Source organism: Schistocerca serialis, chromosome 4 (assembly GCF_023864345.2).
Source record: "Schistocerca serialis cubense isolate TAMUIC-IGC-003099 chromosome 4, iqSchSeri2.2, whole genome shotgun sequence".
Lineage (NCBI taxonomy): Eukaryota > Metazoa > Arthropoda > Insecta > Orthoptera > Acrididae > Schistocerca > Schistocerca serialis.
This window is the reverse complement of record NC_064641.1, coordinates 593469695-593491092: the sequence shown is the minus strand read 5'-3', so window position 1 is coordinate 593491092 and position 21398 is coordinate 593469695. Positions and strand designations below refer to the sequence as shown.

Sequence of the window (21398 nt, the reverse complement as noted above, 5' to 3'; positions counted from 1 at the left end):
ACACTACTGGCCATTAAAATTACTACACCAAGAAGAAATGCAGATGATAAACGGGTATTCATTGGACAAATAAATTATACTATAACTGACATGTGATTACATTTTCACGCAGTTTGGGTGCATAGATCCTGAGAAATCAGTACCCAGAACAGCCACCTCTAGCCGTAATAACGCCCTTCATACGCCTACGCATTGAGTCAAACAGAGCTTGGATGTCGTGTACAGGTACAGCTGCCCATGCAACTTCAACACGATACCACAGTTCATCAAGAGTAGTGACTGGCGTATTGTGACGATCCAGGTGCTCGGCCACCATTGACCAGACGTTTTCAGTTGGTGAGAGATCTGGAGAACTTGCTGGCCAGGGCAGCAGTCGAACATTTTCTGTATGCAGAAAGGCCCGTACAGGACCTGCAACATGCGGTCGTGCATTAACCTGCTGAAATGTAGGGTTTCGCAGGGCTCGAATGAAGGGTAGAGCCACGGGTCGTAACACATCTGAAATGTAACGTCCACTGTCCATGCTGCTGCAAACGTCGTCGAACTGTTCGTGCAGATGTCTGTTGTCTTGCAAACGTCCCCATCTGTTGACTCAGGGATCGAGACGTGGTTGCACGATCCGTTACAGCCATGCGGATAAAATGCCTGTCATCTCGACTGCTAGTGATACGAGGCCGTTGGGTTCCAGCAAGGCGTTTCCTATTACCCTCCTGAACCCACCGATTCCATATTCAACCAACAGTCATTGGATCTCGACCAACGTGAGCAGCAATGTCGCGATACGATAAACCGCAATTGCGATAGGCTACAGTCCGACCTTTATCAAAGTCGGAAACGTGATGGTATGCATTTCTCCTCCTTACATGAGGCATCATAACAACGTTTCACCAGGCAACGCCGGTCAACTGCTGTTTGAGTATGAGAAATCGGTTGGAAACTTTCCTCATGTCAGCACGTTGTAGGTGTCGCTACCGTTGCCAGCCTTGTGTGAATGCTCTGAAAAGCTAATCATTTGCATTCACATCATCTTCTTCCTGTCGGTTAAATTTCGCGTCTGTAGCACGTCATTTTCGTGGTAAAGCAATTTTAATGGCCAGTAGTGTATAATTTCGCGCTGTGATATGTTGCATTGTCCTGCTGGTAGATGCCACCGTGCCGAGGAAAAACAAGCTTGTGTTGATCCATTGTGCATTTCCAGAATGACAAGGTCTCTCAGGGAATGCCACGAAAACATTCGTCAGACTACAATGGTCCCTCCTCCGGATTGGACACTTCCGACGATAGTTGCAGGGTGTTTGCTCTTGGGTATTTCAAGCCGTACAAACGCATAAACGCTGATTAATCTGAAAACGCCACCTGTGACCACTGAGTGCACTTCCAGCTGTGGTACTGGCTTTCGAGTTCCAGCCTTCGTCACCGATGAACAGCAGTCAACATGGGTACATGAAGCAGGTGCCTGCTGCCGAGACCCACACGTAGCAACGTTCGCTCAGCGGTCGTTGAGGAGACAATGTTAGTAGCCCCTTGGTTCATATGGGCGGTCGGTTGCCCGACAGTTTTGCGCCTCTGCACCCGTATACATCTCCTCTCAACTCTGTGGTGCACCACAGTTCCCCTGCCGCTTGATTTGGATAGCGCCGTTTTGTCATACACGGTATACTTTAACTACTGCGCCACGCGAACAGCTTAGAAATGTTTGGAAATGCTTCCATCCTTGGCCCGAACGCTAATGATCAAGCCTTTCTGGACGTCAACTAAGCCACTCCGTGTCCGCATGACAACGGCTGCACTGTCTTTCGAGTCCCCAAGACACACTTAATATACTCTCCACTGCTAGCGCTGCCAACCGCCTTTGAGTGGTTATTGTACGTTGACCACGAACATAAGCTGTGGTTACATTAATGTGACTGGACCCTTTATATTGTGATGAAATGGTACAGCGAATTTAATTGGAGATCTCCCCTTTAATTTAGCTGATGACGAGACGTATGTCGTGAAGATTTCAAAATTGTATGTCTCTGGACTCGAGCCAAAGCTTTTATGCTGGAGATGCTATTGTGTTGCAGAGTGGCTGACACGTCCGTTTTACTCCAGCGATCATCCAGCCATAGCTACCCGCTGTGTTATTTTAATTCTCTACCCCGAATTTTTCTTTTTCCTGCTAGTTCTCAGTCTGACAACGTACGCGATTTTCGTCGGTGTGTGTGTGTGTGTGTGTGTGTGTGTGTGGACGCTCATGCTTTTAGCGGATTATTTAAGTTTTTCCTTGTATATCAGGTTTTTCACAATTTTGCACTCTTTATATGCACTCGTCTCATACTACTTTAGTTCGAGCGCTAAAGAGGTTCTAGTTGTCCACCCACACCAAACGTATCATCATTACCATCCTCACCATCACCATCATCATCATTAGACAAGTAGAAGATATAGTCTTGTGAAATCGGATGAATCTGTCTCAGACATATTGTAGTTTTGATTACTGTGGGCTATGACCTGATATTAGGCAGATTCATGCACATTTAAATGAGGACATGAGAGCAGTCAGTGGTAGAATACAAATCTCCAATAATGTCAAACGTATGTCCACAGTACATTTACAGAACATAAGAAAGAGTGGCGAAAAATAATGCACAAAAGATATTCTCATTCCGAAAGACATTCGTACACCGCCACCATAAAAGGGTGGCAACTCTTCGAAATTTCGAGGGAGGAGACAGTTTTAGAGAGCAAAGTGACCTCTGCAGGCCACTTTGCACACAAGGAAGGAAGCAGGAGAAAATGGGATTGGGGGGAGGCAACTCTAGACTTTTTTCATTGCACAAAACTGGATGGCCAAAGACAGATGGTGAAAGGTTACTTCGAGATGAGTTTCCTTTTTCACTGGAGTAATTGCAGCTCCGCAGCCAGGCAGCATGTGCGCCTCTTGACAGGTTACCTGCTGACGTCACCGCAGCCGCCGCAGCCGCCCTCGCCGTCTTCTCTGCGCCTCGTGAAGTACAACGGACGGCGAGTTGTCACTGCGACCATTTTGTGAAGTGCCCCATCTTAAAGGCTGATTATCGTCACCGTTGCGCGATCTACAGTCTACTGTTAAGCGAAGAAGTAAATCCATGCTTGAAGTGTGTTCTGCACTTCTTCTACCAAGGCCCTTGGATGTTCGGCTATGCAGCACCATCGCATCTAAGCGAAGTCTGCAGCTAAGAAAAGTTTGTTCGATTTAAAGCATCTACCATTCTTAAATGGAACTACAGTTCGGCTATATATCTTCTAACGTAGTTGAGGCACTTTCCATGCTCTTTCAATGAAATCGGACAAAAATTCCTCTAAGTTTTCTAGATCGTATTTACACTGTAGCCATTCTAGACATGCCTAGAAACTGAACTGAGCATATTTTTAACCATTCATCCTTCTACGCTAGGCTTTGGCTAATGTGCCATGAAAGAACATAACACTACGAATAAACGCGTGCATGGATTGAAACTGTTCTTAGTTGGGAGAGGAAGATCAAAGGTAGTCAGCACGACTCGTAAACTCGATTCCCACCGTGTTAGCATTTTATGAAAAATATCACAGAGCTAATCATATTTCTTAAGTTTATCTTCAACTTTTGTGGTCCTGTCCTCCTCAGTTGCGCGTAATACTACGGTATATTAATAAATTTCACTTATGGACCGTCTGACAGCAACTGAATAAAACACAATTTTAGTGCCATACGCGTTTCGCCTTTATTTTCTGCAAGGCATCATCAGTGGCCTGGAATATGTACATATGTTAGCTATTTTATTTACATTTTTGTCACTGTGCCTATAGGTTATAAACAGTTCTGGTGGTTGGTATTTCCTATTAAGTAGTAATGTTTTGAACTGTACTTACAGGTTGCGTAGAGAGTTTCTTATATATTACGCTCCTGTTGCATTTTTGGTGTTGTTCTTCTTCCTATGAGCGCCCATTTGCTGTTTTTCCACATTCCACAGCGCTATGCACTGAACGTTTGTTTTTATGCAATGTTTTGGTTTCTGTTGCCGACTGTCAAATGTTTTTGCCAAAGATCGAATATTACTGCCAAACTTATGAGTGTAACTATTGAAGTATCTGGTCTGTTCGTGTATGAATTTGTGTGTGCGTTTGTGTGTGTGTGAGTGTTTTTTGGTGTGGTATTAATTTAATTTTATTGTATTTATTTATTTATTTTTGTTTTTGTCCTGTGTATGTGTGTGTGTGTGTTTTGGTGTGATATATACTTTTTTGTGCTCTGGGTGTGTGTCTGTCTGTATTTTGGTGTTATGTTTTTTTTTGTTTTTTTTTTTTTGGGGGGGGGGGGGGGGCGGTGTCTGTGTATGTGTGTGTGTGTGTGTGTGTGTGTGTGTGTGTGTGTGTCTGTCTGTATTTTGGTGTTATATATATATAATTTTTTTTTTTTTTTTTTTTTTTTTAGGTTATCATTTCCTTTATTAAGTGTAGTAGGGAGCCTGTGCTGATGTGTGTTTGTTCATTTATCACATGTTTGTTTTCTGCTATGGCTTTCTGGATGTGGAAGTTTTCTTGCATTTGTATAAGATGTTTGTCATGGTTGCTTATTCTCATTATTTTCATTTCTTGTTCCACGCGAAACGCGTATGGCACTAAAATTGTGTTTTATTCAGTTGCTGTCAGACGGTCCATAAGTGAAATTTATCAATATACCGTAGTTCTTAAGTTTAGTTTGGGTGAATTATTCAATGACTGTAGTGTGCATAACTGAAAGAGAGGAGTAATCAGTTTCCTTTGGGTAACATGTTTTATAATTTTATTAGCGTTCAACATGCTGTATCACGATTTTGGGTCTTTAAAAAACAGTTTAACAATTTTTTTGCAGGTAAGCCACATATACAGCACAACTACTTTGGATCAGTGTTTTTTGTCAAACGTAGTACCTCACGAATATTTATTGTGGGGCGCATTCATGACAATAATTGTTAATCAATTTGTTATTTAATTGATTCGTTTCAGTGTATTAGATTTGCATAATAACGCAGCGTTTTATCTACAGGACTGCAGATTCTCTTGCGAAACATTTTTGAGTTCATTAAAATATCTCTCAAATCACAGCAAGTTGTATTTATTTTCGGAAACGTAGTTCGTTACTGTGGTTAAAGATACATGAACTGCATTTTAAGCAGATCAAATCCGTGTCTGTGTTTCATGAGACTTGGTAGGGATCAGTGTTTCATGATACTTGGTGGGGAGCAGGCCGGTGAGCAGGAAGGGAGGGGGGGGGGGGGGGAGACGACAGGACACCAAAGTACGATGTAATATATAAATTTTATGAGTTTCGGGAGCATCATTGCAGTGTGAAGTCTCATACTGTACAAACGTTGGTCTTTCCAATAATTTTCTTAAACATAGACGTACTTTAGAATACACACTGCCAATATTTACCAAGTCTCACTGAGAGTCTCAATTCCAGTAGTATTATTTGGAGCTTTACAGGAAGATGGTCCCGAGGAGTGCTGACACCTTTGGTGTGAATGATACAACTTCGGTCGCTAAATTCCAGAGAAATACGTCTTTCCGAATAGCTAGTCATGCCCTGGCGAGCTGTAGCACGCTGCCATGCGGCACCTGTTGTACCAGACTGCCGGAAGAAACTCTACATGTCGTAAGTGGGATGCGGTTTGATAGTGACTCGCTGTCATATGGCGTACTGTTGCGCTGGTGGACAACTAACTGTTGGCATTGGAATGGCCTGTTTGAAAAATTAGGATTAAAGGGTAGGATAAAAACGATATTCCGCAAAACTGCTTATCGGAATGCTGTTGAAAAAGCTTTCCAATTTCATTCACTTTTCCGTAGTCGGTGGGAAGGACAACGGTTATTTCTTAAATTCACTCTCGCCACCCTGATCAAGAACGAAAACTTCAACTTTAGACAGCACTCCCGACGACAAATAAGGTAAAGGTTAAACACAATTTTTATTAAGTCTATATACTTGAGAAGCAGGTCACACGAATGATATCATTGCCAGTTTTTTCGATTTAATACGTAATTGATATCTACTGTCTTTCATACCAGATGACACGTACTACATTGTTAATGTGCCAGTGACATGTTCTATTAGTAAACTGTTTATGTAAGGGGGGAGTTTGTTGTACATCCTTGCAAAAAACTCATGAAAATTTGTGCAAAATCCATCAGCAAACAGTGTGTTCACATGGCAGACCTGTATCATAAATGTAACGAAAATTTCATGGAACCATAAAAAGCCACTAGTTTGCGTTTTTCAACAGGCTAAAAGTTTTCTCCTTACTGTTATTAGCCAACCGATATGCCTTCATCCATCAAATTGCTGAAGGCGTTAATGAGAAGACGATCAGAGTAGTGGATCAAATCCAGGAACATTATTACCCAGAAGGGGTCTCGGAGCCCTATCTCGCCTAAAGTGGGAAAAGTAGAAAAAAGAGTTCATGGCTCGCTGAAATAACACACAAAACTCGCGATTTGCAGCCACGACAAATACTGACAGAGTGTTACTTCTATACAACGGGTTACTTCGTTGTCACTAATTTCTGGAGCTGATGTTTATTTGTCCGGTGCACGCATGACGTACAGTTAATTCCATATCCATTATTCCCACTATCATTATCCCACTTATGAGCAATGTTCAAAGTAGCAGAATGCGTTCTGCTTACAAACAATGGTATCTTGTTCCCTAAAACTTAACACAACAAATATTTTGCTGTTTTTGTGTGTTCTGAAACCGAACTATTCGCACTGACTCTAATGGAAGCCTAATGAATCCAACACGCTAGCTGACAACACTTGACGCATTCCGCATTTGCATGTGTAGTTTTCGAATTGCAATTATGCCCCAGGTAAAAGATACTATCTTTCTACGAATTAACGTTTCTTCTCGCTTCGACTATGGAGAAAGTGTGCGAAGAATGATTACTTATAGTTTCTGTGCAAGCTGATGTTAGGCTCATTTAATCTTTACGATCAGTATGAAAAGTGTATGTGGCAGGCCACACAATATCACTGCACCATATTGCTCCTCAGTTTCCTAAGCAAATTTTCTGAAGATATTAGGTTTCTTTCTTAGACTATGAGTCAGTTAGAATTTCTATATTTCTCTTACACTTTCTTGCTAGTCAAACGGGCCTCTGATGATTAACGTTGCTCTTCTATGGGTATGCTCTAGGTTTATTGTTAAACCAATCTCTTATGCATTCCACACACTGCAGAAATATTCCAACGTACGCCGTGCAAGCATTTTGTAAGTGGTTTCTCTTGTAAAAAGTGAAGTTTGCACTACCTCAACAATCAATGAAAGACTTCTGTTTGCTGCACTTATGGACGGGTCATGATTATCCCATACTCAGTCCCCGCTTAGTGTTATTACAGGTTTTTACGTGGTATGGTGGATTCCAGTTGCGACTTATTAATCATGTAGTCAAAGACTACTACATTTCTGAATATCATGAAGTGTACAATTTTATTTTTTTCTGCATTAAGCAACAATTCCCAATCTCCACACCACACAGGTATTTAGTCGAGATATGACTGGATAATATAATAGTTATTTTGACTAGGTGACAGTGAATTGGCTACTCGCTATTCGTCTTATCTGTAGCAAGCATTGATAATTATGCGACTTGAGGAGAGAAATAAATTGAAAATATGAGAACTAATGAGAACGTACAGATATTTCGGGTGCCCTAGGATATCGACACGATTTTGGATGTACAACTGGAAGTTGGATGAAGCCAGTTTTTCGTACTGGTATTGCATCTGCCATACACGGCTTGGTGGCTAGCGGAGTATATATATAGATATGTAGTATCCAGTACGTTCCACGCAATCGCAACTAACACCATTATGGAGCCACCACCAGCTTGCACAGTGCCTTGTTGACATCTTAGGTCCATGGCTTCGTGGGATCATACCATCAGCTCTTGCAAACTGAATTCGGCTCTCGGTCGTTGTCTGAGAGGTAATGGCTGAAATCTGGTATTCTCGCCACACTCTTGACATTGTGGATCTCGGAATATTGAATTCCGTAACGATTTACGAAATGGAATGTGCCATGAATCTAGCTCAATCTTCTATTTCCCGTTCAGAGTTTGTTAGTTCTCGTCGTGCGGACATAATCACGTCGGAAAAATATTTCACACGAATCATCTGAGTACAAATGACAGCTCCGCCAATGCACTGCTTTCTTGTGTACGCGCTACTGCTGCCATCTGTATGCGTGCATGTCGCTATTCCAGCTAGCTAAGCATAAGAAAGATGTTGTGAAATTCAGAGAGGCTTAGTCTCAAAATCTCGAGAGCTGACCTCCAGTACAAGATACTTCCTCAAACAAATACCTCGCGTTAGAGAAATGCGAGCTTATGGAGAGGGGATCCGACAATCCTTCACGTCTCATTCTTTCGCGAAAGGAGTAGGAATGTAGAGGTGTAAATATCGGGTGATCAAAAAGTCAGTATAAATTTGGAAACTTAATAAACCACGGAATAATGTAGATAGAGAGGTAAAAATTGACACACATGCTTGAAATGACATGGGGTTTTATTAGAACCAAAAAAAGTATTGTTAGACGCGTGAAAGATCTCTTGCGCGCGTCGTTTGGTGATGATCGTGTGCTCAGCCGCCACTTTCGTCATGCTTGGCCTCCTAGGTCCCAGGACCTCAGTCCGTGCGATTATTGGCTTTGGGGTTACCTGAAGTCGCAAGTGTATCGTGATCGACCGACATCTCTAGGGATGCTGAAAGACAAAATCCGACGCCAATGCCTCACCATAACTCCGGACATGCTTTACAGTGCTGTTCACAACATTATTCCTCGACTACAGCTATTGTTGAGGAATGATAGTGGACATATTGAGTATTTCCTGTAAAGAACATCATCTTTGCTTTCTCTTACTTTGTTATGCTAATTATTGCTATTCCGATCAGATGAAGCGCCATCTGTCGGACATTTTTTGAACGTTTGTTATTTTTTTGGTTCTAATAAAACCCCATGTCATTCCAAGCATGTGTGTCAATTTGTACCTCACTATCTACATTATTCCGTTATTTATTCAGTTTTCAAATTTATACTGACTTTTTGATCACCCGGTGTCTGAACGAGGGGTACAGCAGTTGTCCACCAGCGCAGCCGACTACAGGGCAGTGGCGTGGGTCGCGGCCTCAGGCTGGGGTACCTTGGACGGGAGCGTCCCTGTCGTCGTCGTGAGCGCCGTTGGCGCGCCAGCGCGGCGGGGGCGGCGGCGGCTGCTGCGGGGGTGGCAGCAGCGGCTCGTGGTCGAGCAGCGCGGGCGGCGGCGCGCCCCAGCGCCCCTGGGCGTGTCCGGGGGCGGAGCGGTCTCGCTCCCGGTCCTTACCGTCGCGCTCCACGGCGGGCAGCGCCAGCGGCACGCGGCCCTGCCGGCTCTTGCTGCGCGCGCGCCGCGCCGCCTCCTGCTGCACCATCAGCTGGTTGGCGCCGCCGCCGCCGTGCGTGTTGGCGCGCGACCGCGACCGCCGCGGCGAGCCGCCCACCTCACGCCCGCCGCAGCCCAGGTAGAACGTGTCCACGTCCGCGAACTCGTTGCGCAGCTGCGAGAAGCTCCGCACCTGCCGGGTGTTCATTTCACTTGTCATCCGAAGCAAATAAAGCCATTAGCTGCTAATGGGCTTTGAAGTAGGACAGTGGGGAAAGCTGAAAATTTGTACGAAAAGCTCTCCAAATACCGCTACCAGCCACAAAAATTCTTGACAACTGAATTATTTACTTAGCGACATGTTCCTAGGTGATACCTCATCATCTGCCTATACTGACTTCACAAAAGCATTTAATACAGACACACTACGAACCTCTGCACTGCCTTAGTGTACTCTGCAGCCGAGTACTGTGCACCAGCGTGGTTAACTGGCAAGCACGTAAATAAGGTGGACACCCAGTCAAAGCTGCTATGAGAACCATAACTGGATGCATAAAGACTACCCCACTATATTGGCTTCCAACACTTGGTCACAGCTCCACCCTCCCTGCGAAGACAGGAAGCTCTGATGAATAGCGGGGAAAGCTGAAAATTTGTACGAAAAGCTCTCCCAATACCGCTACCAGCCACAAAATTCTTGACAACTGAATTATTTACTTAGCGACATGTTCCGAGGTGATACCTCATCATCTGCCTATACTGGATTTACAAAAAAATTTAATACAGACACACTACGAACCTCTGCACTGCCTTAGTGTACTCTGCAGCCGAGTACTGTGCACCAGCGTGGTTAACCGGCAAGCATGTAAACAAGGTGAATACCCAGCTCAACGCTGCTATGAGAACCATAACTGGATGCATAAAGACTACCCCACTATATTGGCTTCCAACACTTAGTCATATATCTCCACCCTCCCTGAGAAGACAGGAAGCTCTGATGAAAGAATACACAAAAATAATGAATAACTCCCTACTTCCTATCCACGAAGTTGTCCCAACTTTGGGAAGAATACGACTCCGCTCCAGAAATCCCCCTTTAAGGCTGGCCCAACAACTGTCAGCTGCCAACTTCAACATGGGTACTAAATGGCACGAGAGCTGGAGTGGTAGTGCCTCCCCTGACAACTGTGAACTTATCCGTCCATCAGAGAAACCTAAGGGCTTTGAACTTCCACGACAGCTATGAAAAAGCCTAAACAGAATCCGAACAGGACATGGACTATGTGCACACAATTTACACAAGTGGGGAAAGCTTCCCAGCCCTAACTGTGGGCCAGCCGCGGTTGCCGAGTGGTTCTAGGCGCTTCAGTCCGGAACCGCGCGACTGCTACGGTCGCAGGTTCGAATCCTGCAGCGTCACCTGCAAACAACATAAGACGGCTGCTCGGATTGTCTCCCATATAGTTTATATAGATAAGGTACGTCAAAGGGCCATTAACACTACCCTGGGGTATGCCAGAAATCACTTTTGTTTCACTCGATGACTTTCCGTCAATTACTATGAACGGTGACCTTTCTGACTGGAAATCACAAATCCAGTCACATAACTGAGACGAGATTCCATAAGCACGCAATTTCACTACAAGCCGCTTGTGTGGTACAGTGTCAAAAGCCTTCTGGAAATCCAGAAATATGGAATCGAGCTGAAATTCCTTGTCAATAGCACCCAACACTTCATGCGAATAAAGAGCTAGTTTTGTTTCACAAGAACGAGGTTTTCTAAATCCATGTTGACTGTGTGTCAATAGACCGTTTTCTTCGAGGTAATTCGTAAAGTTCGAACACAATATGTGGTCCAAAACCCTGCTGCATATCGACGTTAATGATATCGACCTGTAATTAAGTGGATTACTCCTACTACCCTTCTTGAATATTGGTGTGACCTGTGCAGCTTTCCAGTCTTTAGGTAGGGTCTTTCGTTGTATATGATTGTCAAGTATGGAGCTAATGCATCAGCATACTCTGAAAGGAACCTAACTGGTATACAGTCTCGACCAGAAAACTTGCTTTTATTAAGTGATTTAAATTGCTTCACAACTCCGAAGATATTTCAAAAATTGTTCCAATGGCTCTAAGCACTATGGGACTTAACATCTGAGGTCATCAGTCCCCTAGACTTAGAACTACTTAAACCTAACTAACCTAAGGACATCACACACAGCCATGCCCGAGTCAGGATTCGAACCTGCGACCGTAACAGCAGCGCGATCGGCCACAGCGTCCGGCCCGAAGATATTTACTTCTACATTACTCATGTTGGCAGCTGTTCTTGATTCGAATTCTGGAATATTTATTTACTTCGTCTTCTTTTGTGAGGGCATTTCGTAAGACTGTGTTTAGTACCTCTTTTTTGGCAGCACTGTCTTCGCTAGTATCTCAATTGCTATCGCGCAGAGTTTGTTTCTTGCCGCTGACATACTTCACATACGACCAGAACCTCTTTGGATTTTCTGCCAGGTTTCGAGACAAATTTTCGTTGTGGAAACTGTTATAAGGATCTTGCATTGAAGTCCGCGCTAAATTTCGAACTTCTGTAAAAGATCGCCAATCTTGGGGATTTTGTGTCTGTTCAGATTTGGCATGTTTGTTTCGTTGTTTCTACAACAGTGTTCTGACCCGTTTAGTGTACCAAGGGGGATAATTTATTTGGTATAAAACTCTCAATTGCTGCCGATACTATTTGTCTGAATTCAAGCCACATCTGGTCTACACTTATTTAGTTGGAAGTAGTGGAGATTATCTCTCAAGAAGGCGTCAAGTGAATTTTTATCTGCTTTTTTGAATAGGTATATTTTTGTTTTTTTTAGTATTTTTTTTGGGGGGGGGGGTTACAATATTCATTCTTGCTACGACAATCCTGTGTTCACTAATCCCTGTATCCGTTCTGATGCTCGTGATTAACTCAGGATTATTTGTCGCTATGAGGTCAAATGTGTTTTCACAAGCCTTTACTATTCGCGTGCGCCCATGAACTAACTGCTCGAAATAATTTTCAGAGAATGCGTTTATCACAATTTCGGATGCTGCTTTATTCATACCTCCGGAATTAAACATGTATTTTCGCCAACATATCGAGTGTAAATTAAAATCACCACCAACTGTAATCGTATGAGTCATGTACGTGTTTGAAATCAAATTGAATCTTTCAGCAACTGTATCATCTCAATCGGGAGGTCGGTAAAAGGAACCAATTATTATTTTTTCTGGTTGCCAACAATGACCTCTGCCCATACTAACTCATAGGAACAATCTACTTCAATTTCGCGACAAGATAAACTACTTCTAACAGCAACAAACACGCCACCGCCAACCGTGTTTAGCCTATCCTTTCGGAACGCCATTAGGTTCTTCGCAAAAATTTCGGCTGAGCTTATCTCCGGCTTTAGCCAGCTTTCAGTGCCTATGATGATTTGAGCATCAGTGCTTTCTATTAGTTACGACAATTTACAACTGTCATGCCGATGGTTCCTGTAGTTACGTTCTTTCTGCGTTCGGCCTGCACTCTTGACTGAGGCCCTTCTTGTGTTTTCACGAGACCCTCTAACCTAAAAAACCACTCAGTCCACGCCATACAGCCCCTGCTACCCGAAACCCAACCACCCTTTGGCGCAAGTCGAAGAATCTGCAGCCTATACGGTCGTAGAACCGTCCGAGTGCAAGCAAGACTGCCAGCCTTTACCACTTCTGTTAGCCGCTCGAAGCCAGAGAGAATCTCTTCTGATCCAAAGTGACACACATCATTGGTGCCGACTTGAGCGATCACCTGCAGTTGGCTGCACATCTGGAATGACTCCACCCGACATGCACGCGGAGTGCACATTGGTTTTCTTTTACTTCTTGGCAGCTATTTCCCTAAGGGGTCCCATAACGCGCCTAACGTTGGAGCTCCCAACTATGAAGAATCCCACCCTCTGCGATTGTCCGGATCTTGCAGGCTGAGAGCTTTCCTCTGAAACAGGACAGGTGACAGCATGTGGCTCAGTGACAGTGTCGGCCACAGACAGCACCTGGAAACTGTTTGTCAGACAAACCGGGGAGGCCTTACGTGCGGTCGCCTGGGAAGTCTTTAGCCGCCTGCTATGCCCCAGGGCGACGTCCTTCTCGACCACAGGTGAGAGGTCAACCTCAGTGCGAGCAGTAACTGGGCTGGCCACCGGTGAGGACCAATCGGAGGAATTGGACTTGCTGGACGTGCGTTGGATCCCTACGGCAGGCCCACAACACTGGTGCGTCAAATGCCTACTCACAGGTCATGTAACTCGCCTAAATAACGGGCCGCTGCTTTGCGAACGCGGTGACGGCGCCAGGTAGCGACCCGGATGGGTTCCATAAGATTTACATCAGGCAAATTTGGTCGCCAAGGCATCAACGCAAGTTCACTATAATGCTACTAAAAGCACTGTTCCACGATTCTGGCTCCGAGACAAGGACAGTTAAACTGCAGAAAGATGATACCGCCGTCGGGGAAGACATCAAACATGAAGGAATGAAGATGGTTTGCCGCTGTCGGCGTGTCTTCGTTTCCTACCGCAGGTCCCATGCAAGCGCAGGAGAATGTCTCCCGTAGGGTAATACTACTTCGTGGGGCGCTGCAAGTTTCGAGCCGCCGTTCACCCCGATGACGGCGTTTGTGGAGACTACCGTTCACCTAGCGTATCAAAAATGTGATTCACCCGAAGTGATGAGACGATTCTATTGATCGATGGTCGAATCCCATTGGTCCCTTGACCACTGAAATCGTAACTGACGATGTCGTTGGGTCAACATGTGAATACGTATGGGTGGCCTGCTGCGGAACTCCATGTTCAACAATGTACGATGAATAGTGTGCTCTGAATCACTTGTACGTGCACCAGCATTGTGCTCTATCGGCAGAGATGCCACAGGTCACCATTTGTCCTGCATTACAAAGCAGGTAAGATACTTTCGTTCCGCGTCACAGGCCCACAGCACCAGCAGGCGGTATCCAAGGTCGCGGTAGGCAGTGGTCATAATGTTTTGGGCGATCAGTGTACAGTGGGTGTATGACTGTTGGAGAGGAATTGAATCATGGAACGAGTAGACGAGTGCAGAAGAAATCAAAAAGGGCTGACAATAAACTGCATGTAGTCCATCACCTATGTCCTCGTATCTTTGAAATAAAAAGAATAAAATAAAAAAAATATCTTGTTATAAACACATTTTTATCAACATTGTGATATTCGCGATTTTTGGCTTCATTAAAACAGCAAATAGTTAACACTTTCAGCAGAAGGCAAATACTTGTTTATCGCTTCCCACGCCCGGGTTCCCGGGTTCGATTCCCGGCGGGGTCAGGGATTTTCTCTGCCTCGTGATGGCTGGGTGTTGTGTGCTGTCCTTAGGTTAGTTAGGTTTAAGTAGTTCTAAGTTCTAGGGGACTGATGACCATAGCTGTTAAGTCCCACAGTGCTCAGAGCCATTTGAACCATTTTAAAATACTTGTTTATAAAGAATGATTAATGTACAATAAGATGTCGCATAGCGACGGTGGAATTTCCTAAATAATGTAATTCGTCGTCTTTGAGCGGCAATATAAACAGAAGAATACGGATCGATATGCGATCCTTCACTATTTTGTTCGCTGGAGAACAAATGAAGCCCTGAGCGCTAAACACCTGTACTGTTTTTCTTAAGCAAGACGGACGCAGATTTGTGGCGGTCTGATCTAATTTTTACTATTTGTATAAAAACGTGTTCCGTCTAAGTTTGAGTGAAGTGTAAAAAGAAGAACTGTTATAACTTATCGTGGCGATACACGGGCGACTCAAGAGGACGATGGCTATATAAAAGAGCGCTCAATGGACATGAAACGGACGTAAAAATCTATCGTCATTGTTGTACTAAGCATAAGGTACGATATATGTTTTAGTTGTAATAAATATTTGTTCTGCAAATATTGAATCATTTAGCAGCGCTCATTCCTATCATCTCCTCAGTATTATTTTCATTTTAATTATGCATTTTGCTAAGATTACAGAAACCAAGATGAGCAGTCCAATGTGCGTGTTACATCGACAAAAAGAAAACTGTTTCATCGTCTTATTGCATCAGCTTTAATATTGAATTTCCCTTTTGTGTGATGTTACAGTTGTTTTTGTGTCCTTAAGAACTCTCTGGTCCCTTAGGAAATTGTTTTGTCATAACAATAACTTCACGACCGGGTATGATCGTATCTACGATCATGACGTAATTAGAAAGACGATAATGCAATTTCGTAATCAATAGCACTCTAGCTGTGACTGCTTCAAGTTACGCGAAACTGTAAGTAAAGACTATTCACATTGCATAATGCAATATTTTATGACAATGGTCAATCCATGATTCTTACGCCAATTGTGATTGATAAAACAGTGAGCAAATCTCAAATTCCAACTTTTCCATTGAATAACAACATCAATTTTATTTTGTTACATGACAACATCCCTGCTTGAATATTTTGTATAAGATTCGAAAAAATGATTAAAACACTTTCTAGCTTCTCCTGAAAATTTTACCTTCTGAGACGTTATGCGTTTTGAAAAGATGGTACTCATATGTGATACACTTTTTTGTAGTTTGCGTTTACATTTCCCCTCCCATTGCAGTGAGTTGTCATTGACCACTCATTAGCTTTTATTTTAAAAGGAGTTTAAATTTACACACTGTTAACTTACTTCTTATTTAATACAATAACTGATGAAAAGCAGCTGGACACCTGTTACTTGACATTAATATGGGGTGTGTCCAGCCTTCGCCTTTACGTTTGGATTCTGATGGGCCATCAAAACCATACAGACACTTATAAGTAGGAAGGAAGATCGGGTTTAATATCCCGTCGACATCGAGGCCATTCGAGACGAAGCACAAGCTCGGATTGTGTCAAGGCTGGGGAAGGAAATCGTCGTGCCTCTTCAAGGGAACCATCCCGGCATTTTCAAAATGTTCAAATATTTGTGAATTCCTAAGTGACCAAACTGCTTAGGTCATCGGTACCTAGTCTTACACAGTACTTAAAACTAACTTATGCTAAGAACAACACATACACCCATACCCGAGGGAGGAGTCGAACCTCCGGCGGGAGGGGCCACGCAGTCCGTGACGTGGGGCCTCAAACCGCGCGGCCACTCCGTGCGGCCCGGCATTTTCCTGGAGGGATGTAGGGAAATCACGGAAAACCTAAATCTGGTTGACCGGAGGCGGGTTTGAACCGTCGTCCTCCCGAATGTAGACTCCTATAAGTATAGTTTAATATGGAGAGTGTTCACTGTCTGCCTTGATGACAGCTTGAACTCTGCTGTAGACAAATTAAATGAGATATCTGAATGTCTCTGGACGAGCGGCAGCCCATTCTGCCTCAGTAGCGGAAACCAGAGAAAGTATGATTGAATTGCATTTTCCTGGAGACATATGAGTCTCACCTCTAGGACAGATACTGAAGGAATGAATTGAAATTTCTACTAAGTCCGAAGCCAGGCATCCTGGTTACTAAGCAGATGTGCTAACTACTACACCACCGACGATTTAAGAAGGGGAAAATGGGCCGAAGGCCTGATTTTAGGTTTGTATTAGGGAGGACATTGGACTAAGGTGCCCGTGCAACCCTCTGAACCACAGTGCTATGGTGGTGTAGTGGTTAGCATATCTGCCTAGTAGGCAGGACGCCTTGGTTCCAGTCCCAGATTTAGTATAAATTTTAATTCATTACTTCAGCTTCTATCCGTATAGGAGAAAGTATGTTGGAAGTTGGGGTCGAAGTTTTAACTCATCCCAACGGCGTTCCATTGGGTGCAGGTCGGGAGACGGGGCAGGGCAGTCAATTTCAGGAATGTTATTGTCCACAAACCTCTGCCTCACAGATGCTGCTTTGCGACAGGATACACTGCCATGCTGATACAGTCATTGCCTCAGGACTGCTCCTGTTCTGTTTTCAGTACACAATGCTGTAAACTGTCCTCATGCCCTTCCGCATTTAGCGCTTTCTTAAACGATATGAGGGTCCATACCATGTGAGTTAAGGAGCATTGCGCTCTCATTTAAATATAGGGTCGAAAGAGTCAGCCTACAAGAATTGTGCAACGAACCCTGTCATCCAGGACCGCGTGCCACAAAGGGCGTAGATTCACCACAAAAGGGGGAACTCAAAGGCGTCTATTGTCTATTGAGGCCTAAGCGCTGTAGCGTGCGAGTGAGGCAGACGAGACCCTACGTCATAGGGAAACCCAGTAGAAGCCGTTTGTGGCCGAGGAGATGAAGCAGTGTTAAATATGGCGGACCTAAGATCGGCCATAAAGGGAAACATGTATGAAAACTATTTAATTCTGTAGTAATGCAGGGAATCAAGCCACAGTAATTTTAATCTACCATCCCCTATAAATTGTTTTCGTGGGCTACTAAATGTAGTGATGATCTAGGAGAAAGAGGTGACAGTTCTGGCGGAACGTGCTAGCAAAGTTGAGTAAGTTGGTGGTGTGCAAGTTACGGCTGAGCGGAAAGGGATTTTCGGAGTAAACACTACAAAGAAGAAGATGCAAAATGCTCATAATAAATATCTCGTTAGAAATATGGATGAATACGTTATTAGACAACAATTTTTTGTTATTTTGAACATCAAAACGAAGTATCGAATTTGTGAAAACTTCGCACCTTTGCCGCAAAGAAACGTGATTCGCGGTTAGCAAGGGAACTTTAAGAAAACTTGTTCTACCTATGATGATTGTTTTTAAAAGGTGTCAGAACAGATAAGTGGTCATATGTGTGAACTGAACGACGTAGTTTTTTCTTTTTTCTTTTTTTTTAAAAAAAAGCAGATTACCTTATATTTTTACGAAGAGGTTAAGCATCAGAAATAAAGTGGCCAGTCGTTCACAATGTATACTATCCGTCTCTCCCTGCAACTTGCTCCAATTTGTCTCGGAATATTGAACATCTTGCACCATTTTATGTTGTCGAACGCTTGTCTGGGTGATATATTTCCGAAATTCTGATCGTATGTCTCCAGTTTCGTATACTCTACACACTAACATGAATAATCGTTTGGTTACCACTCCGACCCAATAATTGAAGAATTTTGGATGGAACTTTACCTATGCCTTCTGTCTTTTTTGCTGACGAGTCTTTCAAAACTCTGCTAAGCTCTGACTGTAATGCCAGATGACTTGTGTCTTCCCGTACAAAAGCTATTTGTGTGTGTTTGTCCGTAAAAAAAGAAAAAAAGAGCAGTAAATTAAACTTCCAAGTACCGTAACAAAAGCTATAAATTCAATAAACAAATGTCATAAAATCAGTTTGTAGCAACTCAAAATGACTCAATATATGTAAGTATTTACTTCTTCACACTCATAGTGACGTAACTATTTAGCATTCTCCGATCAGTCGTAGAGCTGTAGTCATTTTACTGTAAGCACGTCTCAGATTTCATACTGTGAAGCTATCGAATTTGTGATTATGACGTTAGCATATTCCTACTGCATTGGAGTAAATAACAGCTACGTAACATAAATAACAAAACTAAGCAATATTTTGAGATAATAAACAACACTTCGCAACGTAATGTAACTAAAAAAGGTGCGAAACACATATTTCTGTTCGATTTTAGTACCTAACATTGGAAATATTAACTAGCAAATTTATAACATTGTAAGTGATTCATTTTTTCAGAATGACTGATTTGGTTGTCGATTACAACACATAGTTTCACTCCTTCAGTTGTGAAGGCGATAGTTATTGATGGTTTCAACTTATGGCCTGTCTTCATTTTCTGCGTGAGTGGACTAAAGTATAACCAATATCTGTGTTTAAAATAATGATTGCAGAACACTCCCGCCACATTTGAGGAATTGGATTAATAATTACAGCACTCACCTCCTGCCCGGAGACGGTGTACATACGCTTGGCGCCGATCATCTTTAGCACCTGTCCCAGGTCCTCCAGCACCTCTTCGAACGGTTGGGACGTGCGAAGGTTCAGCAACACACGACACTGTGCACAGATATAAAAAATGTAATTGAAAATACTCATTAGAGATAAAGATTATAAATGATGGAATATACGCAGAAGGTAATGAGAGTGTAAAACTATGAACATCTTGACCGAATAATACCAAAGTGAAACATCAATATTCTCATGCTGTAGGTGAGCTGTGCGCGGCTCGCGGTCATGCCGTTTATAACTCGTTATCTTGCTTTTATGGTTCTGTCGCATCGTTTTCCTTTAATTCAATTTACTGGCGTCACTTGGTTGCTGGTTTGCTTTCCCGTGAGTGGCAGCAGCAGCGCTTGTCGATAAGTGCACTGTCGTACTATCTCTGGAGCGATCGCTAGTATTTCCGGGTCATCGTGTGTCTGGAGTTCAGTCGGGGACGGAGCGCCAGTGAGGCGCGGACAGCCAGTACTTGCCGACCGCTGGCCACACACATGAACTATCCGACGGAAGTAGATTGGAGCGGGAACGACCGCCGGTTGGTCGTCTCATCGGGCGACGTGTATTTGATCTTTTGACTGTTTCTGGGCCTCGTCAGTTGGTCATCTTGCCGGACATGGGTCGGTTCCTTCCTTGTGCAGAGATGTCGTGGCTAATGGGCAAGAGTTACCTCAGCATGGTTGGGTCCGAACCAGTGTGCCCTTGTCGCCGTGTCTCCGAGTTCCGAACGGACATCGAGTTGAGTCGGGTTGGAGCTGCAGTGAGCTCCGGACAGCCAAGACTCGCCCGACCGTTGCCGACACTCATAATTTGAGTGGCGACGACCTTGGTTAGTCGTTCGGCCGGTCGTCTCATCGGACGACGTGTATTTTGTCGCCGACCGCTTATGGAAACTCTGTGTGTGTTTGACTTGTCATTTCTCCTGGTTGTTCCACGGTGATTGGTTTTAGGATTGTCGGAGTTCTTGGTGCAAGTGTTCATGTGGAACTGTGTGTAGCTTCTGTGATTTTCATTGAGCAGGCGAATGCTGTCTGCGTACTGGAGTAGGTAGTCGGTCGGTTGCGACAGAGTAGAGAGGGAAGGCACTCAAATTGGAATTGATTAGGTTGTTGGTTGGTTCTTCAGCCGTCCCGAGGTCGTGCTGCCACCTGATTATTTAGTGTTATGCTTGGCTGCCTGTCTCACCTAACCTGTTGTTAGAGATTCCTCCCCAGGCCGACCCTTGGAACACTTCCGTGCACCACTGTTCTGTTGTTTGTGATTGTGACTTTCTTTTGTCGCAAGTAATGTGCCAGACCTTCAGCCGTGTATTAATTTTGTCTGTTCTATGTTCAGTATATGGCCTTCAGCGGAACCTTATGTGAAGTATTTTAAGATTAGGCCTTCAGCCGTGTTTTATTTAAAATTATTGTTTGCTCTGTATTTAGGCCTTCAGCCGCGTTTGTTTTAAAATTTGTGGCTTTCAGCCATAATGTGTAAATTCCTGTCTGTAAGGTTTCTCTTTAATTATCTTGAATTCTTAAAATGCCCTTCAGCCGCACTGTGTAAATGCTTATCTTAAGGTTTGTCTTTAATTATTTTGAATAATTGTTTGGACCTTCAGCCGTCAAGTTATTTCGAATTTTCTAAAGATGGTTTTCTGTTTTACTGTGTAAATGCTTGTGTTTGAAGGTTGCCTTTTGTTATGCTGAACTATTATTGGGCTTTCAGCCGAGGAATTAATTTAAGTTTCCGTAATATGCTTTTAGCTGAGATTTGTAAATGCTCGCCTTTCAAAGAATTTCCTTTGCTGACCTGAAATATTCTTTGGGCCTTTAGCCGAGAAGATATTTTAATTTTACTTAAGTAAGGCCTTCAGCCGTTTGTCTAAATTCTTGTGTCACCAACTGCGACATAATCGCGTATACAAACAGTGATCCAATACTGTAAAATGCTTTTTTATTCCAGTCTCTGATCACAAATGAATTCTTTAGACGATGATCGGTTTCAGTCCGTAATGACCATCCTCAGATATTTTTT

At 43.5% G+C, this 21398-nt stretch overlaps 1 protein-coding gene across 1 annotated transcript in view; it reads right to left on the bottom strand.

Moving 5' to 3' along the window:
• Positions 1-21398, bottom strand: part of LOC126475349 (echinoderm microtubule-associated protein-like CG42247) — a 335583-nt gene that overhangs the window by 187977 nt on the left and 126208 nt on the right. Inside the window, exons 3-4 of the mRNA XM_050103159.1 lie at positions 19323-19439; positions 9363-9594 (exon numbers count right to left, since the gene is read on the bottom strand). Of these exons, the coding sequence (XP_049959116.1) occupies positions 9363-9594; positions 19323-19439 (349 nt within the window). The remainder of the gene's footprint in view (positions 1-9362; positions 9595-19322; positions 19440-21398) is intronic.